Source organism: Lepisosteus platostomus, chromosome 18, assembly GCF_059453375.1.
Source record: "Lepisosteus platostomus isolate fLepPlt1 chromosome 18, fLepPlt1.hap1, whole genome shotgun sequence".
Taxonomy (NCBI): Eukaryota; Metazoa; Chordata; class Actinopteri; order Semionotiformes; family Lepisosteidae; genus Lepisosteus; species Lepisosteus platostomus.
Genome location: NC_142628.1, coordinates 289,355 through 304,131, shown reverse-complemented (window position 1 = coordinate 304,131; position 14,777 = coordinate 289,355). Strand labels below are relative to the sequence as shown.

The following is a 14,777-nucleotide window of genomic DNA, read 5'->3' as shown; positions in this document are numbered from 1 at the left end:
ACAAAGAGGCCCTTTTGACAGGTTGCATTTCTAAAGTTTTCTTCTGGACAAGCCACACAGTTCCCTAGATGTGCTCACATTCTCTTTGGGGACTCTCCGAGGCAGTGTTTCCCCTGTCTTTCAGTTGGCCACCACCAGGGGCCAAGAACTGAACTGCACCAGGTTTTACTCTGAAGCTCTCTGCAGGCCAGGGATACATATCTTGCATTGGGTTCAGAAAAGGAAACAGCATGACTTGCAGAGACAAGTTTCCAGGAAATCAGGACACCAGCAGTGAACAGCTGCCAAAATCGTTCGATAAGACTTGTGCTCAAGATAACTTTCTGGTTTTGGCTATTATCAAGAATCTGAATCAAATGACTCATGGAAGAAAACTGTAAAATGGTTTGCAAGCTGAATATTGTGAAATTCAGAAGATAGACAAAACCCAATAATGTGATGAGAGGCTGAGTCTCAACTCATGTTTTAGGATTCAATCCACTTGGTTTGAGGGACAAGCATTTGGCCATATGGGCAAGAGGTCAGAACCTCCTTCCCACCCCAACAAACCAAGAAAGAGGCAGAGTATTGGCAGAGCAGCTGGGCGGTTGTCTGAGCACTGTTCCACTACTGAGGCTTGTATTTCTACTGCAGTCGTGGCGATTGGTGGAGCACAAATATCTGGGGTTGGTACACCTCCCAGGCATTCAGCATGAAGTCCATTAAATACTAAAAGCATCTGCAAACCGATACTCCACAAACCGTTCAAGTCACTGACCCTGCAGTTTAGTTTTGCCTGGGCAAGCCTTTGACTAAACCTTTCAAAGCAACCGAGCGTCACTTCATAAAATTTTTAAAAAGTAACCACTCCTGTTCTTTGTTAGTATTAATCTCCTACGGTATTTGTTTGCTTTACTGTGGTCACTACGTGAATAAATAAATAATAAATATTCCAGGGATTACATTATGACTACTTATTTTTTTTTGCTATGTAGTGTCTTTCCAGAACTCTGTAGTTCATGTAGGGAGCTGCGTCAGCATGCGTAGGCTGCAGAGGAACAAGTAAAGGCTCCACAGCCAAACTGCTGTTTCTTTTCTCCTCTGAATAAACCTTTACTTGTTCCTTTCTAGAACTCCGATCCATTCGTATTTCTAATCCCAGTCTGGAGCTTGGCTTTTACTGATTAAAACAGCACTGAGTATTAATAGGAATGTGGTACGAAGGGCAGAAAATACAGTATATACAAGTGCTCTCACACAGATCACATTTACCTGCCTTTTTCGCACATAGTTTCATCCCATAATGGCAGTGCTAACAAACTGGAGATGAATAACACCCCCCCACCCAGAGTGAAGCCAGCCCATAGACGCTCACCGTGGTCATGACACGACACACTTGCAGTTCATGCAGTCCTGCCCACTCTCATCAGGGGGGTTCAGCTTCCGCAGTTTGTGCTGGCGAATCTCCCGGACCAAAGTGTAAAATGCGTCTTCCACGCCCTGCGGAAGACAAGGCCGGCCAGTGAGAGCAGCGCCACACAGATTTCCCCCGCCGTCACAGATTGAGAGATGGAGACGACTCACAAACACCTGCGCCCCTCCGTTAGGAACAGAGAGGACTGCCCCTGCAGCGTGTTTATAAAGTAAATGCAAATTCAACTGATACATGTTCTCATGAGTATGAGAACTGAGCTACTCATATACATTCACGAAGTCATAGACAACAAGATATAATCCGCATTTTCTTTAAAAGAGGAGTCAAACACTTTTACCTGATGTACAGGGTTTCAAGTTCGATTTTAACAAACGGAAGTGGGCCTGTTGAAAGCACACCGAGCGCTTGAAGTCAACCCAAATGATATGCCATTGAATTTGAGGCTCAAACTAAAGAACTGTAACTGGATTCTTGGCAAGGACATGTGCAACTACAGCAATTGCTCGTGTGGAACTAAAAGCTCAATAAAACTGATATCAGATTCAACTGGTATGCTGAATCTCATTGTCATATATTATGTAGTGTCCCCAAAGTTGGTATAAAATAAAAACTTTTTCATACATCTCCTAAAACCTACAAAACTGATTCCTATGTACCCTGGAAACATTTTTTCGTCTCTGGTTCCATTTGGTAATTTTTCTTATCACTGTGAAAATTGCAAAGCTACAATTAAAGGTCATTTGTTTCATTCATCCACATTACAGAAAGACAATGTTAAGGGTTGGATTATGTTATATACAACCAAATGTGTTGATTTATTAAAATGTTCTTGTGGGTTACATAACATAGATATAACATAACAGAGACCTGATGACTGATTCATGAACATAAAGAGAACTGAAAATTAATACCTGTAGACTCTTAAGTTTTACTACAAAGAGAATCTTTGATTAATACACTTATAACACATTTGTATATAAGAACTGATCATTTCCATAAATCCAGTTCCACATTGTAACACTTATGATTTTGTATAGAAAATAGTTCATAGTTTTTAATATTTTGTATGTCAGTATTTCCCTGTAAATTTATTGGTGTACATATATTTGACATTTTAATTGATTAACTGTTAATGAGGAGGCATTTGAGGTGTTTAACAAGAATTCGCCTGACTTGGCTTTTCTAAATGCTACCCTTACTGGGAAATATCCTGGAAGATGAGATAAACATTCACTGTTACACTCAAGGGTTCACCTATATGTATCACTTAAAACAGCTCTGTATTGTATACAACATTACGAGCCGCTTGGCTGATACATGGACATCAATGTTTATTCAGGACTAAATTCTAATAAAGATGTTATTGGAACCTCAAAGTCAGTTTAAAAAAAAATTTTTTTGGGTGGTTTACCTGCTAACTGGAAGGCTGATATGAGAAACTACAGTGTTATCTTAGATCAAAATAAATGTGTCCTTTTTAGCAACATGTTTGAAAAACATCTAAGGTTATCTTTTCTGCCAAAATCAGACATTCTTTTCCCATATGACAGATTAACACTTGCTTTTGTTAACATCAAAGCAGCCAGATTACTGTAATGTACTTTTTCTAGTGCCTCTGGTCATGTTTTTTTCATGACTACAGCTCATACAGAATTCTAATGACTATAAGTTCAGATTTCATGGTTCTTGTTAAAATTCTATCACTATACCAATAACTTTCACTGGCTACCTGTTCAATTCTGGATCCATTTCAAACTCCTACTTCTAACAAATGATATACTAATTTCCACACTACTCAGTGTGCCGTGTTGAAGTTATTTTCTTGCAGAAAACACACATACCAATACAGACACTCAAAGTCGAGATGGTCACCTATGAGCCTACAAAGACGAGACTGCTGGGTATCTGGAAAACAACTTGGCTTGTTAGCTTGTATCACTGAGCTCATAGCAAACTGCAAACATTTAAGTGAGTCACCGCAGCACATCACTTGTATGAAACATGGTATCAATGATGTCTATACATCATATATAGTACCTGGAGGTGAAATGCAACAGACTAAATACAGACGAAAGAGAGCTGCGTTCACTAGCTCAGCTGCCCTGCATAAAAGCAATGCAATCCTCTGTGACTCATAGCAAAGCTTAGACCACAGCTGGAGTGTGAGACAGCTCACACAGCCCACACAGATGCAAGCCGAAGAGCTCTCCATCTCTACCTGAACGAAACCGAGAAAATACTGTAACTGTACCGCTAACCCCCCTCCATATCAAGCACAAAAAAGCAGGCAAACCAAATAAAACCAAAGCAGGCAAACGAACTTGAAGACGTGCTCATGCCTTCTAATCCCCAATCCTGGATTGGTAGTAATCCTTTTAGGATTTTGTTCCTTCTCCTTCCTTGGTGGTCATTTCTACATTTCCATTTTTTTCCAATTTTAATGTCCTATTTCAAACTGATTCCCAAAGCCACGCCCATTGGGACTGGAACTGAATTCTGGGAAATAGGAACACTGAATTGGAACTGGGAACTGAAAAAGTAAACCCTGAACCAGACTGTCAACAAAGGTGAGAAAAAAAGTGAGAAAAAGAACAGCAAATGTGTTTCAGGAGTGCCAAGTCTGTTGATGTGTACAGTACATGTATAGCAATGGTATGTATGCAGAATAGGAAAGGTCCTTCCCAGTACGTTTGATTGCTGTAATCTGCAGACCGGTCAAGAATGCGTCCTCGCGAATAGGGGAGACTGGGCGTACTGCAGGCTTGCTGGCCTGACCTGTCTGGAGGACTAGGGAGTGAGCTGCAGCTCCCGCTCTCTCCTAGCGGCCTTACCTGTCTGGTCTTGGCCGACGTCTCGATGTAGGGGATGCCGTAACTCCGGGCCAGCTCCTGGGCCTGCCGCGTGTCCACAGTCCGTGCCGGGAGGTCACACTTGTTGCCCACCAGCACCATGGGCACATCGTCAGAATCCTTCACCCGCTTTATCTGCTCCCTGCGGACACATGGGGCAGCCGTCAGCGCGGTGCAGGGATTTATCCCACCTCCTCAGACGCCAGGCGACCGGCCGGCCTCTGGTCCTCCAATGTGCAGAGGACTGCCCAGAAACAAGTGCCCTTCATTTGTGCTACCCACTTTATCTTGGATTCCAGTACATACTGAATCACCCCTGGTTGACATTATGACCTATAACGCCAGGAGCCCCTTAAGGACAGCAGGCAAAGTACAAAGATCATACAGTTGCGATGACAAAGAGCTTGTGTTGTCCCACACCATTAACTACTACGTTTGCTGGTAGCTATTGCAAAATATCTGATACTGAAAGGCTATGGAAATATTAAGCACAACACCGCAGTTCACGTACAGAACAACCACAGGCTCTCAAGGTCAATGGCCAGTGCACCGCTGTTGTTTTCACATTAGGGCCGTTCCAGAGATGAGTTCTCAAGCTGCTCTGGGAACCTGATCTTGTGCTAGGCTGCAAGTCGACAAGCATTTCTCATCAAGGGACTAATTCAGCTGTGCCTTCTGATGTCACCGTAGCTGTCCTATGGGAAAAAGAGCTACGGGAAACGGCTTGCCTCCCAAGAGCAATTCCATGTAGATCACCTCTTTAAGGTCGCAAAATGCTGCAGAAATGCTAAATGTCAGGGCTCCATTACATCTTCACTTCTCCTTAGCCTGTCCTTGAAAAATCCCCACACAAGCAGACGCCTTCTCATCCCTAACTGAATCAGGATCGATTTCATTGGCACTGCTTTGTAATCCCATCAATTAGAAGATAAGCCTTCTTTAGCCATGATAAACGCTACAACATTACATCACTTCTACCTCTGGGCCTGAAGGAACTGTCATTTTCCTTTTGCAATGCCTGTAACTTGCCGTTTCTGCCATTTCTTGCTTATTTCAGACTACAGCTGTCCAAAAGAGCCAGGAATTAAACATTTACAAACAGGAACACGGTTCACACACTCAACAGAGCTTTTCTCGATCGCACACAAACTGGATTATGTCAGTAAGATGTATATATGGAAAAACAGCAGACACCTTCTAAAAGGGATAACAGGTCTGAAGTGGTCTACTGTTTTTCTTGAATTTTTGGCATGTTAGCAATTTGCACTGATAATCCCCAAACCTCTGTAAACTGTTTTACACTGGGAGCGAGGACCACACAGAGGTGTGTGTAGGGCTATGTAGGCACACACAAAAGCCAATGTTTGCATTAAGATGGTCTACCTTGCTGCCAGGAAGCTCTGACGACTTATCCAGAGACTCACACAGTCTTATCTGTGAATGTTTCCATTGCACAAACTATACATAGTTAATGCGCCGCAACCAAACAGTTCTGTGCTCACCATTTAAAGTGCAATTAGCTGTCAGATATAAATTAAATAATGAAAACAGACTATACACTCACTAATATCCACAATTACTTTTACATAATTATGAGTCAGATTTCATGATGTGAGGTAGGCAGTTATGAGATCGAGGTTTCTTATCCCTAAAATCTCAGTGAGGTCAGATTTAGGGGAATGTGAGAAATAAAATAATTTCTATTTTCAATATTTTTTTGGCCATAACTCAAGTAACACCTTTTATTGAGATCACTGTGATGTCAGCGATTCAGGATATCAAGTTTATTCCAATATCAGAATTCAGCCTGTGATAGTATTCTTGCAATTGCTAGGTCTTCTCCTACAGTTACGTAAACCAACCTCATTTCCACTCTAAATTCTTTGAGCCTACTGAAACCAGGTTAACATAAATAATATATATTAACTACTAGAGAAGCTTCTTCTCTGAACTAAATTTCAAAATTACATCAACCACAAACTTGCATTACTACCTGTGAAGTTTCCTTTCTGAGCCTCCTCTGACTGTAAGGAGTCTGTTACTGGTTCTGATTCTCACTGAACTCTTAACTGCTACAGTTCTTTAAAGCCACTTAGCTTGTTTCAGACTCTGTTTGAGATTATTATTAGTGGCTCTAAGTTTACATGCCTCTCGAATGTGGCTGATCACACATTGAGACAGCCTGTGAAACAGGTCTTGTGGGGTTGTCAGGCCTATTTTCTGGGTTTTGCACCAATGGCAAAGGCAGCCTAAAAAATAAATTTAGACCACAAAGTCAGGCACTTGTCTCAGATGTGTCTGAGACTGCAGTTTGAACATAAGCGCCAGCTATATTCACCATTGGTGCCTTGACATAGCTCTCCAGTGACTGGGGTTGCTGTAGAGCTCAGAGAGGGGGACGAGTGTGATAAGCAGGTTTATAGTAATGATGTCACACCCCAGGATCCTCAAGAGTACTTCAGCTCCCACACCAAGTGACCAGTCTTTGATACAACAATCAGACTACTTCTCTGAAGTGTGAAGATCAGGCATTTGGAAACACGCCAAATTTATAATAATTATCAATAATTTGAGGTACCACCATGTGCACTACACTTAAATTCAGTGTGGCTGTGACAAAGTTTCCTCTATCCTCTTTCTCACTAAACACAGACCTGTACTGATGGATGTCTTCGAAGGATTTGGTGTTATTGATAGCAAACACACAGAGAAAGCCCTCTCCAGTCCTCATGTACTGGTCTCTCATGGCGCTGTACTCCTCTTGACCTGCTGTGTCCAGGATGTCTAGCAGACATGTTTCCCCATCGATCACAACCTGCTTTCTGTAGGAGTCCTAGCAAGGAAAGGAGGAATAAAGCCATGAGATTCAGCCAACACTCCACAGCTGAATTACATGCAAAGCAAACAAAACTACACACCAAAGGTACAGTGGTTCCCTCCTCCCACTTTTTAGAAAAGAAAGTCGTGCCTAGTGTACATTCTATGACTGCAAGAAAAACAGCTCACAAGTTGTCCTTCTTATGTCTGTATTAAACTGGGCCTCCACTAGTTCTAATACTTAAGGTAGTCCTTTTATTGTTGATTATTTATGTTGTGAAGCACAGTTTGCTATAGATCCTAACCACAGCTGACAGTGCGACTATGAAAGCGTGGAGCCCTGAACTGTGCCAACACAATACACCAATCCATTAAGATTTCATATACAGGCCAAAGAATATAGTCACTTTTAATGTAGAAATAGTTTAATCAGAAATTTGTGAAATCATTTCTTTACATAGCAAAACATGTTAACCACAGATTTTTGATATGTGTTATGTGAAACCCACAGGCTGTTGCGACAGGGCTGTGAACTAAAAGCACTCAGATCAGCAATGCTGATTTCTATGCACATCTTAAAGCACTATGCAATTGTAGTCTGTTATTACTACTAATAATAGTGCCTACACATCCATCGGGCTCTAAGACTGTACACACCCACTGTAAAAAAAGATTAGTACATGCAGTACTGCTCCTGCCTCTATCTATGCCCATTAAACAGCAGTTTTTAGAAAGCCCTCCTCATTATTGTATTGAGTGATGCACGTCTCCTCTGATCACTGCTACTTCACCTAGAAAACACTTATCTGGCAAGCAGAGGCTGCCAGCAGAACACCAGCAAATAACTTGAAAGGGACGACTCATTCGCAGAGCTTCTCTCTTGATCTTTAAAATACAGAATGTACACACAGACAGAGATGATTTAGGCCTTTAAAGCTGTGGAAATAACAGAATGAGGGCAGGAAAAATAAAAGGAAACTCATCAATAACTGTATTATCCAGTGATAGGTCTATAGTTGATACCTATGTCATGTTGCTTCTTTTGGAGTATTATCCAGCATTTAATTTATTTCTTACCTAGACAGAAATAAATGTGGTTACAGCATCTTTCATCATTAAGCTGTAACCACATTTCTTCTGTATCTTGTTTGAAATGCTACAAAACACAGGAAACATTTTCAGAACAGATGTAAAACAATTTCCTTTCCCAATGAGTTGCTAACGAACTGTTAAAAAAAAGCAAAATATGTAGTTTTAATGTTTGCCTTGGAAATCATTTCCAAGCATTCACTCTCATAAGAACCCCCTCTCCAACTTAAAACTTTAAAGCAAACGAAAATACAGGATTCTAAAACAATGTTGAAAGAAAAGGTCAACACATCCAGTTTTGTCAAAGCTTAGAAACTGACCAGTGCGGTTAATTGATTTATCACAAACTGCATCTCTCGGGAAGAAAACCAACTTGTGAATTTCTGGCAATCCCTATTGCAATACATGATAACCACAACAAAAAACTGTGCATCTCCATGAGAAAATAAAATGAATCAGGTGAACCTGCACCAACTTGAACTGAGAAAAGATTAAAGATTAAATTAAATCTTCCTAATAAAATGTTTTTAGGGCGGTTGAAAACAAATGATGATACCGGTGGTGATTTTTACAGAACTTGGAAGTACTGGTAAATGGCCCAGACCTCGATACCTGCTGGATGGAGGCTCTGCATTACTGAACTTGTGCATCTCTGATTTCAGAGATCTAGCCGGGCATTCCTGTAGGTAAAGAGGTTATACTCCAGGACAGGACAAATATCTTTCGTAAGCAGGAAGCAGAAAATTAGTTTTGTGACCAACAAGGTTGGTGGACACAGTACCTCTATCGTTGGGTCATACTCATCCACAAAGTGGTTCTGGATGAGCTGGATGGTCAGAGCGCTCTTCCCCACGCCTCCAGCTCCCACCACCACCAGCTTGTACTCCGTCATCGTCGCCGCTGGGCCTCACCGTCTGCGGGGCAGAGGAGAGAGTCTTGAGCAAGGCCAGGCAGCGGCTGCATGCGTCTGCAACACTGGAGGCCCTGCGCAGGTTCTTCTTCAGGACCATCATGATTCTCCAGCTGTTAGCTGTTTGGGTAAAAAACTAAAACTCGCTGGGTTTTGAAAGAAGCAGCTGACATTTACATCTATTAGAAGCCATATTCAAGCTTAAGGTGAACTTGTGCCCGGTCTTCACCGAGGCCAGTGCTCTGGAGACCCACATGGAACCACTCCTCATTTCATCGCACAAGGTGCGAGGCTTCAATTCCCTTACCCCCCTACCCTTTAAGTTAGATAAACTTCATGTTTTCAGCTTTGCCACAAGACCAACAGCCTCTAAGTGAGAGTGCAAGGCAGATTCCTCAAGAGTAGTCTTGCACTCTCAGATTTGGCATGCTGCAGTGAAACTAGAGCACTGCTGTCGAGACATGTCCTTACCCTGTTTTCTTAGAGGTTTCCCATACAAGGTACTCAAGTCAGAACCGGGACTGTCACACCTACTGTGGCAATTTCTTCAAAAACAAAAAAAGACTAGATGGCTGGGTGGTGAACGGAGGTTGCCGAGTCAGGTCCCGGCTCTGTCACTGACTGACTTTGTCTCAATGTACTGTAGAACTGCTGAGATGCATGTACTTCATGGACTCTGCAGACACAATGTGCCGTGTGGGATCAGTGCTCACAACGTGCCTTTGCATCTGCCTCCATACGGTACATTCAACGCCTGTAACAGATTTCCTAAATGCCAATCAGCATGATCAAATAGGGGTTTTTGTTTCAGTTTGCTCAGCATTGCCTTTAGAATGCACACTGTAGTGCATTTGTGAACCTGACCTCTTGCACCCACTGTGATTTGGGGTTTCTGAAGAGTCATTTTTGACTACACAGTTTTGTAGTCATTACATAGAGCTGCTTACCGGAAAAGAAACTGGAAAATGAGGAAAACGGAACAGGTGGTCTTGACATCTGCTTTCAGAAACACAATTAGTTACTCTTGCGTTTTAATAAAATTTTTAACATATTTAACATGGAATTCTGCAAAAATGTACCTCAGGATACTATATATAAACAGCTTCACAGTACACACATACCAAACGTTATTAGGTTTCTAAGAACATAAATGAATATAAAAGAATAAGAAGGCATAAAAGAAGATTCTCCCTTCAAATTCAAATCCCAAAATGAACTAACTGAAGGCAGCTATGTACGGTATTGGCTGGAAATACAACCAAAGAAAGTCGTGTTAAAATGAAATATTCTCCTAACCACTTGTTCCTACTATTTTTAGAGACGTTCTTTTGTAGCAACTACTATGACTTGACAAAATATTCATAGCACAACACAAATTAATTTGGGTAATTTTTATGACTTTATTAGAGCATGCATGGAGTCTGTTTGACACTGGCTCTTTGCATGACATTTTCCCAATAATGTACAGGCTGAGCCACACATTTGCAGCGAAGCCACAGTTAACAGGGTGGCCGCTGCCCCCCTGGAGAACTGCAGGAGGGAACGGTCTAAAAATAAAGCAGGGCTTTACGAATCTGCCTTCACTCCCCAGCAGATAAACAGTATACACTCTGTCCCACACAGTGCTGGCGGTCTTAAAAACGACATAATGGACACTTTGCATGGAAAAATGAATAAGAGATTGTCTTTACCTGAAAGGAAATATATTTAGTTCTGCATTTTGGCAGATGCTTGCTAGAAAACAAAAACCTTACTGAATTTCCCTTTTAAATAACTGTAGATGTACTGTAGCATAGTAACTGTAGATGTCAAAACTATGCACGGATACAACACTTTTAATTACAAGAAAAGGAAGCTGTACCTGTATTGTTGTACATATGTTTAAGGAAAGAAGATGAAGATCCGACAACGTACGTACTGGTAACATTCTTTGAATCCTGAGTCCTAAATACAGAATAAACCAGCAGGTTTGTCTTTTCTGTAAGTATCTTATTTGATACTCTGGCAGCCAAGAAAGGAGAAAACTTTTGTGAGCTGGTAAGTGAAAGAATGCCATTGACCTGCTGAGTCATGTTCATGAAAGATTTCCTCCAAGCCCAGCTCACTCCTGGTCTTGGCTCTTAAAAGAAGTGTACGGCGAAACTGTAGCATGTCATGTCTTGCAGAATGCTACCCATACCCTTAAGCAACTTAAATATTTCTGTTAGATTGTTAAATTGATGCATTTTAAAAAAAGCAGATGCATTTGGTACATTTAAACTCTTACCGCTGATGACAGCAGGGAAAAATGTGTTTGAGAAACTTTCAGATTTACAAAGATATAAAGAAACTAAACTATTTTATGTTGGATATAGACCTTCTCTTGGTACACAAATCAAAACTGAAAAAAACTGTCAATGGAAAGGCTGTACCGAAAATACAGCCTGTTAAAACGAAAGCAGTCTTTTTTCTAGAAAGATGAATTTCAACTAGTCAGCAAAATCATTGTTCTTTTCTCTGACAATAAGGGTTTTGTTACTTGCTGTGAAGCAATTCTGCTCAGCAATTAAGTGAGAACAAACAAGTCAGACTTGAGTCCGTAATTCAGTCGTTATGTTTTCCTACAAATTTGGGGAAAAAAATGATTAGACGAAAGAACACCTTCCTTGTTCCATCTGGATGTTCCTTTCTAATTTTAACCATAATTAAATTAACTGGTTTCAATCAGAATGGCCTCTCTTCCCTGGAAGCAATCAGATCCTTCTAAAACCTTGTCTGAACACTTCAGATCCATTTTGGCTTTCAGTTGCTCTTTGCAATTTGTTTTCTTATTGTAAGTTACAATATTTTAAGTATTGTAAGGCGTTGTTGTAGAACTGACTCTAGGATGAATTCCCACAGTTTTCAAAATGCTTTATAAAATAAGGTTCCTGTAGTAATGTTCATCTCTGGACAGCACGCCTGTGGATCTTAGTTATCAGCAAAAACAAATGACTACCAAGGGTTTAAAACTCAATGCTGGAGTAGTGAAGGTACAGTAAGTCAAGGACCAGTGGATTAAAAAGAAACCGATTTAACTTGCATGTGCTGTGTGAGTTCTAGTAAGACACTTAACTACTCACAGGCTCGGTCTAATTAAGCAACACAATAATTGTGATACTTCTAACCAGGCTGAGAGGTTTTGCTAATAATTATACTTTTGATGAAGTGAATGTTAGTCTGAGTAATCAGCTGTAAAAACCTTAAGAATAACCTAATTATTTTCTCAGACATACATAGGATTTACAATTTAACTGGTCCCTCACCCAAAAACCAGAAGGCACTGGGTCCTCCATGAATTCACTCCCCTGGTTTTTGCCTATAAAGAAGAAATATTTGTAAAAATGACCAGTTAAGAACTTTACGGAATTGTGCTTTTTTAATGTATATTTGCATCCATTAGTTATCACCTTGATGCTTCAGCTCATGTTGCGTTACTAGTAAAATTGAATAAAATATATTTTTTATACGATAAGGTGGCTTAAGACTATTCAGTCAGCATAGTTTTGCACTGAATTCTGAAGGACTTCATTGATGAGCCTCCCCAGACCTACTCAATATTCAGTCTATAAGAATACACGATGAAGAATGCACACCAAGCTGGATGCTGATCCTTTAATTTACAAGGAGTGTAAAGCTTTGACAATATTTTTTTTTAGAAATTGAAAACGCACTCACAGTATAGTTCCATTGTTCTGAAGTCTGCAGAACAAAATGTTCTCTTCTGCTGTATGGTAACTGCTGTGTGTGGGCAGAGTGTGTCTGAAATAAGAGCCCCTATTCACACTTATCTCGCGCTGCGCTAATGAACTCAGCCATGAACTCGAGAGCAGGCAGTGGAACAGGAGGGCGGAGAACTGCGTAGGCCTGCTGATCCGGAATGGGAGATCATTAATCTGTAGGTAACTCAAGCTAGGTTCAGGCTCATGTTTAATTCTGCTCCGAAAGCCTATTTACATATACATTGATTAATTAGATACATAAAACTAGTTTTTAAAATTTTCAAATGGAGATTGAAATAAAGCCTTAGAATGATCAATATTTCAGGTGTGAGAAAGCATTTTTCTTTCACACCAAGGAAACCTTTTAAAAGTGAATGAAAAAGTTTTTTACATCTGGCTCTATGGGAAACAAACTCCAGCCAGATTCCGCCTCAAGTCAGCTATCCTTAAGGCGTTAAAATAAAGGAATTACTAACAATCCAAATCCTAACAAGTGACTCTGAATAACTGTGTGAGAGTCTGTGTAATGGGCCTTCTGTAACTGTATGGCAAGAGACAATAAAGCAGTCTTATACAACTGTAGTACTGATGACAGCAAAACACAATCTTAATTCAATCCAGCACAGGGAATGTCATCTCGTTTCTAACCCAAGGAATTTATAGCTGAATGCTTTTTCCAGTTCAGTGAGCAGAAAAAGACCTAAATAAAGTCCACCCATCTACCTGACAGGTTTATTAGCCTATCAATGTTACAACAACTGGCCAGCTGTTTCGACACTTTGCAGATCTCATTAATTCGTTAATCTGGAAGAGCAATTAGCAGTGGCCTCTGGAATGACCAGCTGGCGGTGCTAACTGCAGCTGTCAGTCAAGGCCTCGGAGCGGAGGATCCCGAGAGACAGGGAGAAGTATCACAGAGGCTTGACTTGAACGGGCAGAAATACAGCACAAGCAGCTGGTTTTTGGGCTATGGCTGGGAATTCTCTGTGAAACCCACTGTGGTGTGAATAAGGAGTCATAGGATTAGTACAGCAAAAACACTCAGGAGGAAGAAATAAAGCGATCAATTTTTTTGGAAATGTTAAGATATGGATCAAAGAAAATGAAATTATTTTCCGGCAGTTTAGTAAGGGTAAAGAATCAATAAAGATTTAGCTGGTATTCATCAGCTCCTTGCAGGTAGATTCAAACAGTAAAAAAACAGAACCACAACAAAAGCAGTCTTAGTCTGAACGTGGGGGTGAGAGAAAGGACCTCACAGCTGAGGTCCCACAGCTGGAACACTATATAATTTACTCACTTTTCAACATTTATTTTTAAGCCCTTTTAGACAGTGGAATTCAGAAAGGTTTCCGACTCAACTTACAATAGGTACAAAGAAATGTTGAGGGCTAGTGTGACTTGCCCGTTCAATTATAAAATTGGGCCAATCACCTCGTTAAGAGCAAAAGGGAAGCCAGCGGACGAGGTGACCCTCCAGTCTTGAGCGAGGCACTGAGTTTGAAGGAGTGAGGCCGATTCATTGCTAGCGTCTCCTTAGCAACAGCGGATGAGGCATAGTGTTGGGCTCTCACCTACACTGCTCCATTTCAGATGAAGGAGATGTAATTGTCATGGATACTGCCATCCATTTTCAGTGTAGGCCGAGCCTACAGACATCCAGAATGAAACTAATCCTGATCTCTTTCAGTGCAGACTAATTCAGGAACGCCATATCTGTGCTCTTTCTAGTTATTTGTTTGGCTTGTTCAGCTCAAACTGCAGAACGTACATTAACCTGCACGTTGAGTAAAAGATACAGAATAGAAATTCTCCAGCTGTGAGGCAGGGGTAAGATATGAAATACTGCAATACACAAAGACAGCAGCTTTGCCTTGATTAGGAAAGCTGACATTGGCCATGACAAGTTTATCAGAAAAGACAAACAGAAGAGCAACCACAGCACCTGCGCCAAGCTC

The 14,777-nt window shown here is 40.9% G+C and overlaps 1 protein-coding gene across 5 annotated transcripts in view; it reads right to left on the bottom strand.

The window, feature by feature from the left end:
- The window catches only part of LOC148645403 (GTPase HRas), a 37,153-nt gene that overhangs the window by 5,027 nt on the left and 17,349 nt on the right, over positions 1–14,777 (bottom strand). For 3 of the 5 annotated variants that reach the window (XM_088611637.1, XM_088611632.1, XM_088611634.1), the window contains exons 2-5: positions 8,951–9,083; positions 6,918–7,096; positions 4,246–4,405; positions 1,355–1,479 (exon numbers count right to left, since the gene is read on the bottom strand). In XM_088611637.1, coding sequence (XP_088467763.1) covers positions 1,360–1,479; positions 4,246–4,405; positions 6,918–7,096; positions 8,951–9,061 — 570 coding nt within the window. In that variant the 5' untranslated portion in view covers positions 9,062–9,083 and the 3' untranslated portion in view covers positions 1,355–1,359. Of the gene's footprint in view, positions 1–1,354; positions 1,480–4,245; positions 4,406–6,917; positions 7,097–8,950; positions 9,084–10,940; positions 10,963–12,363; positions 12,419–14,777 lie in introns of those variants that run through there. The other 2 variants (XM_088611633.1, XM_088611636.1) reach the window with 2 other exon arrangements.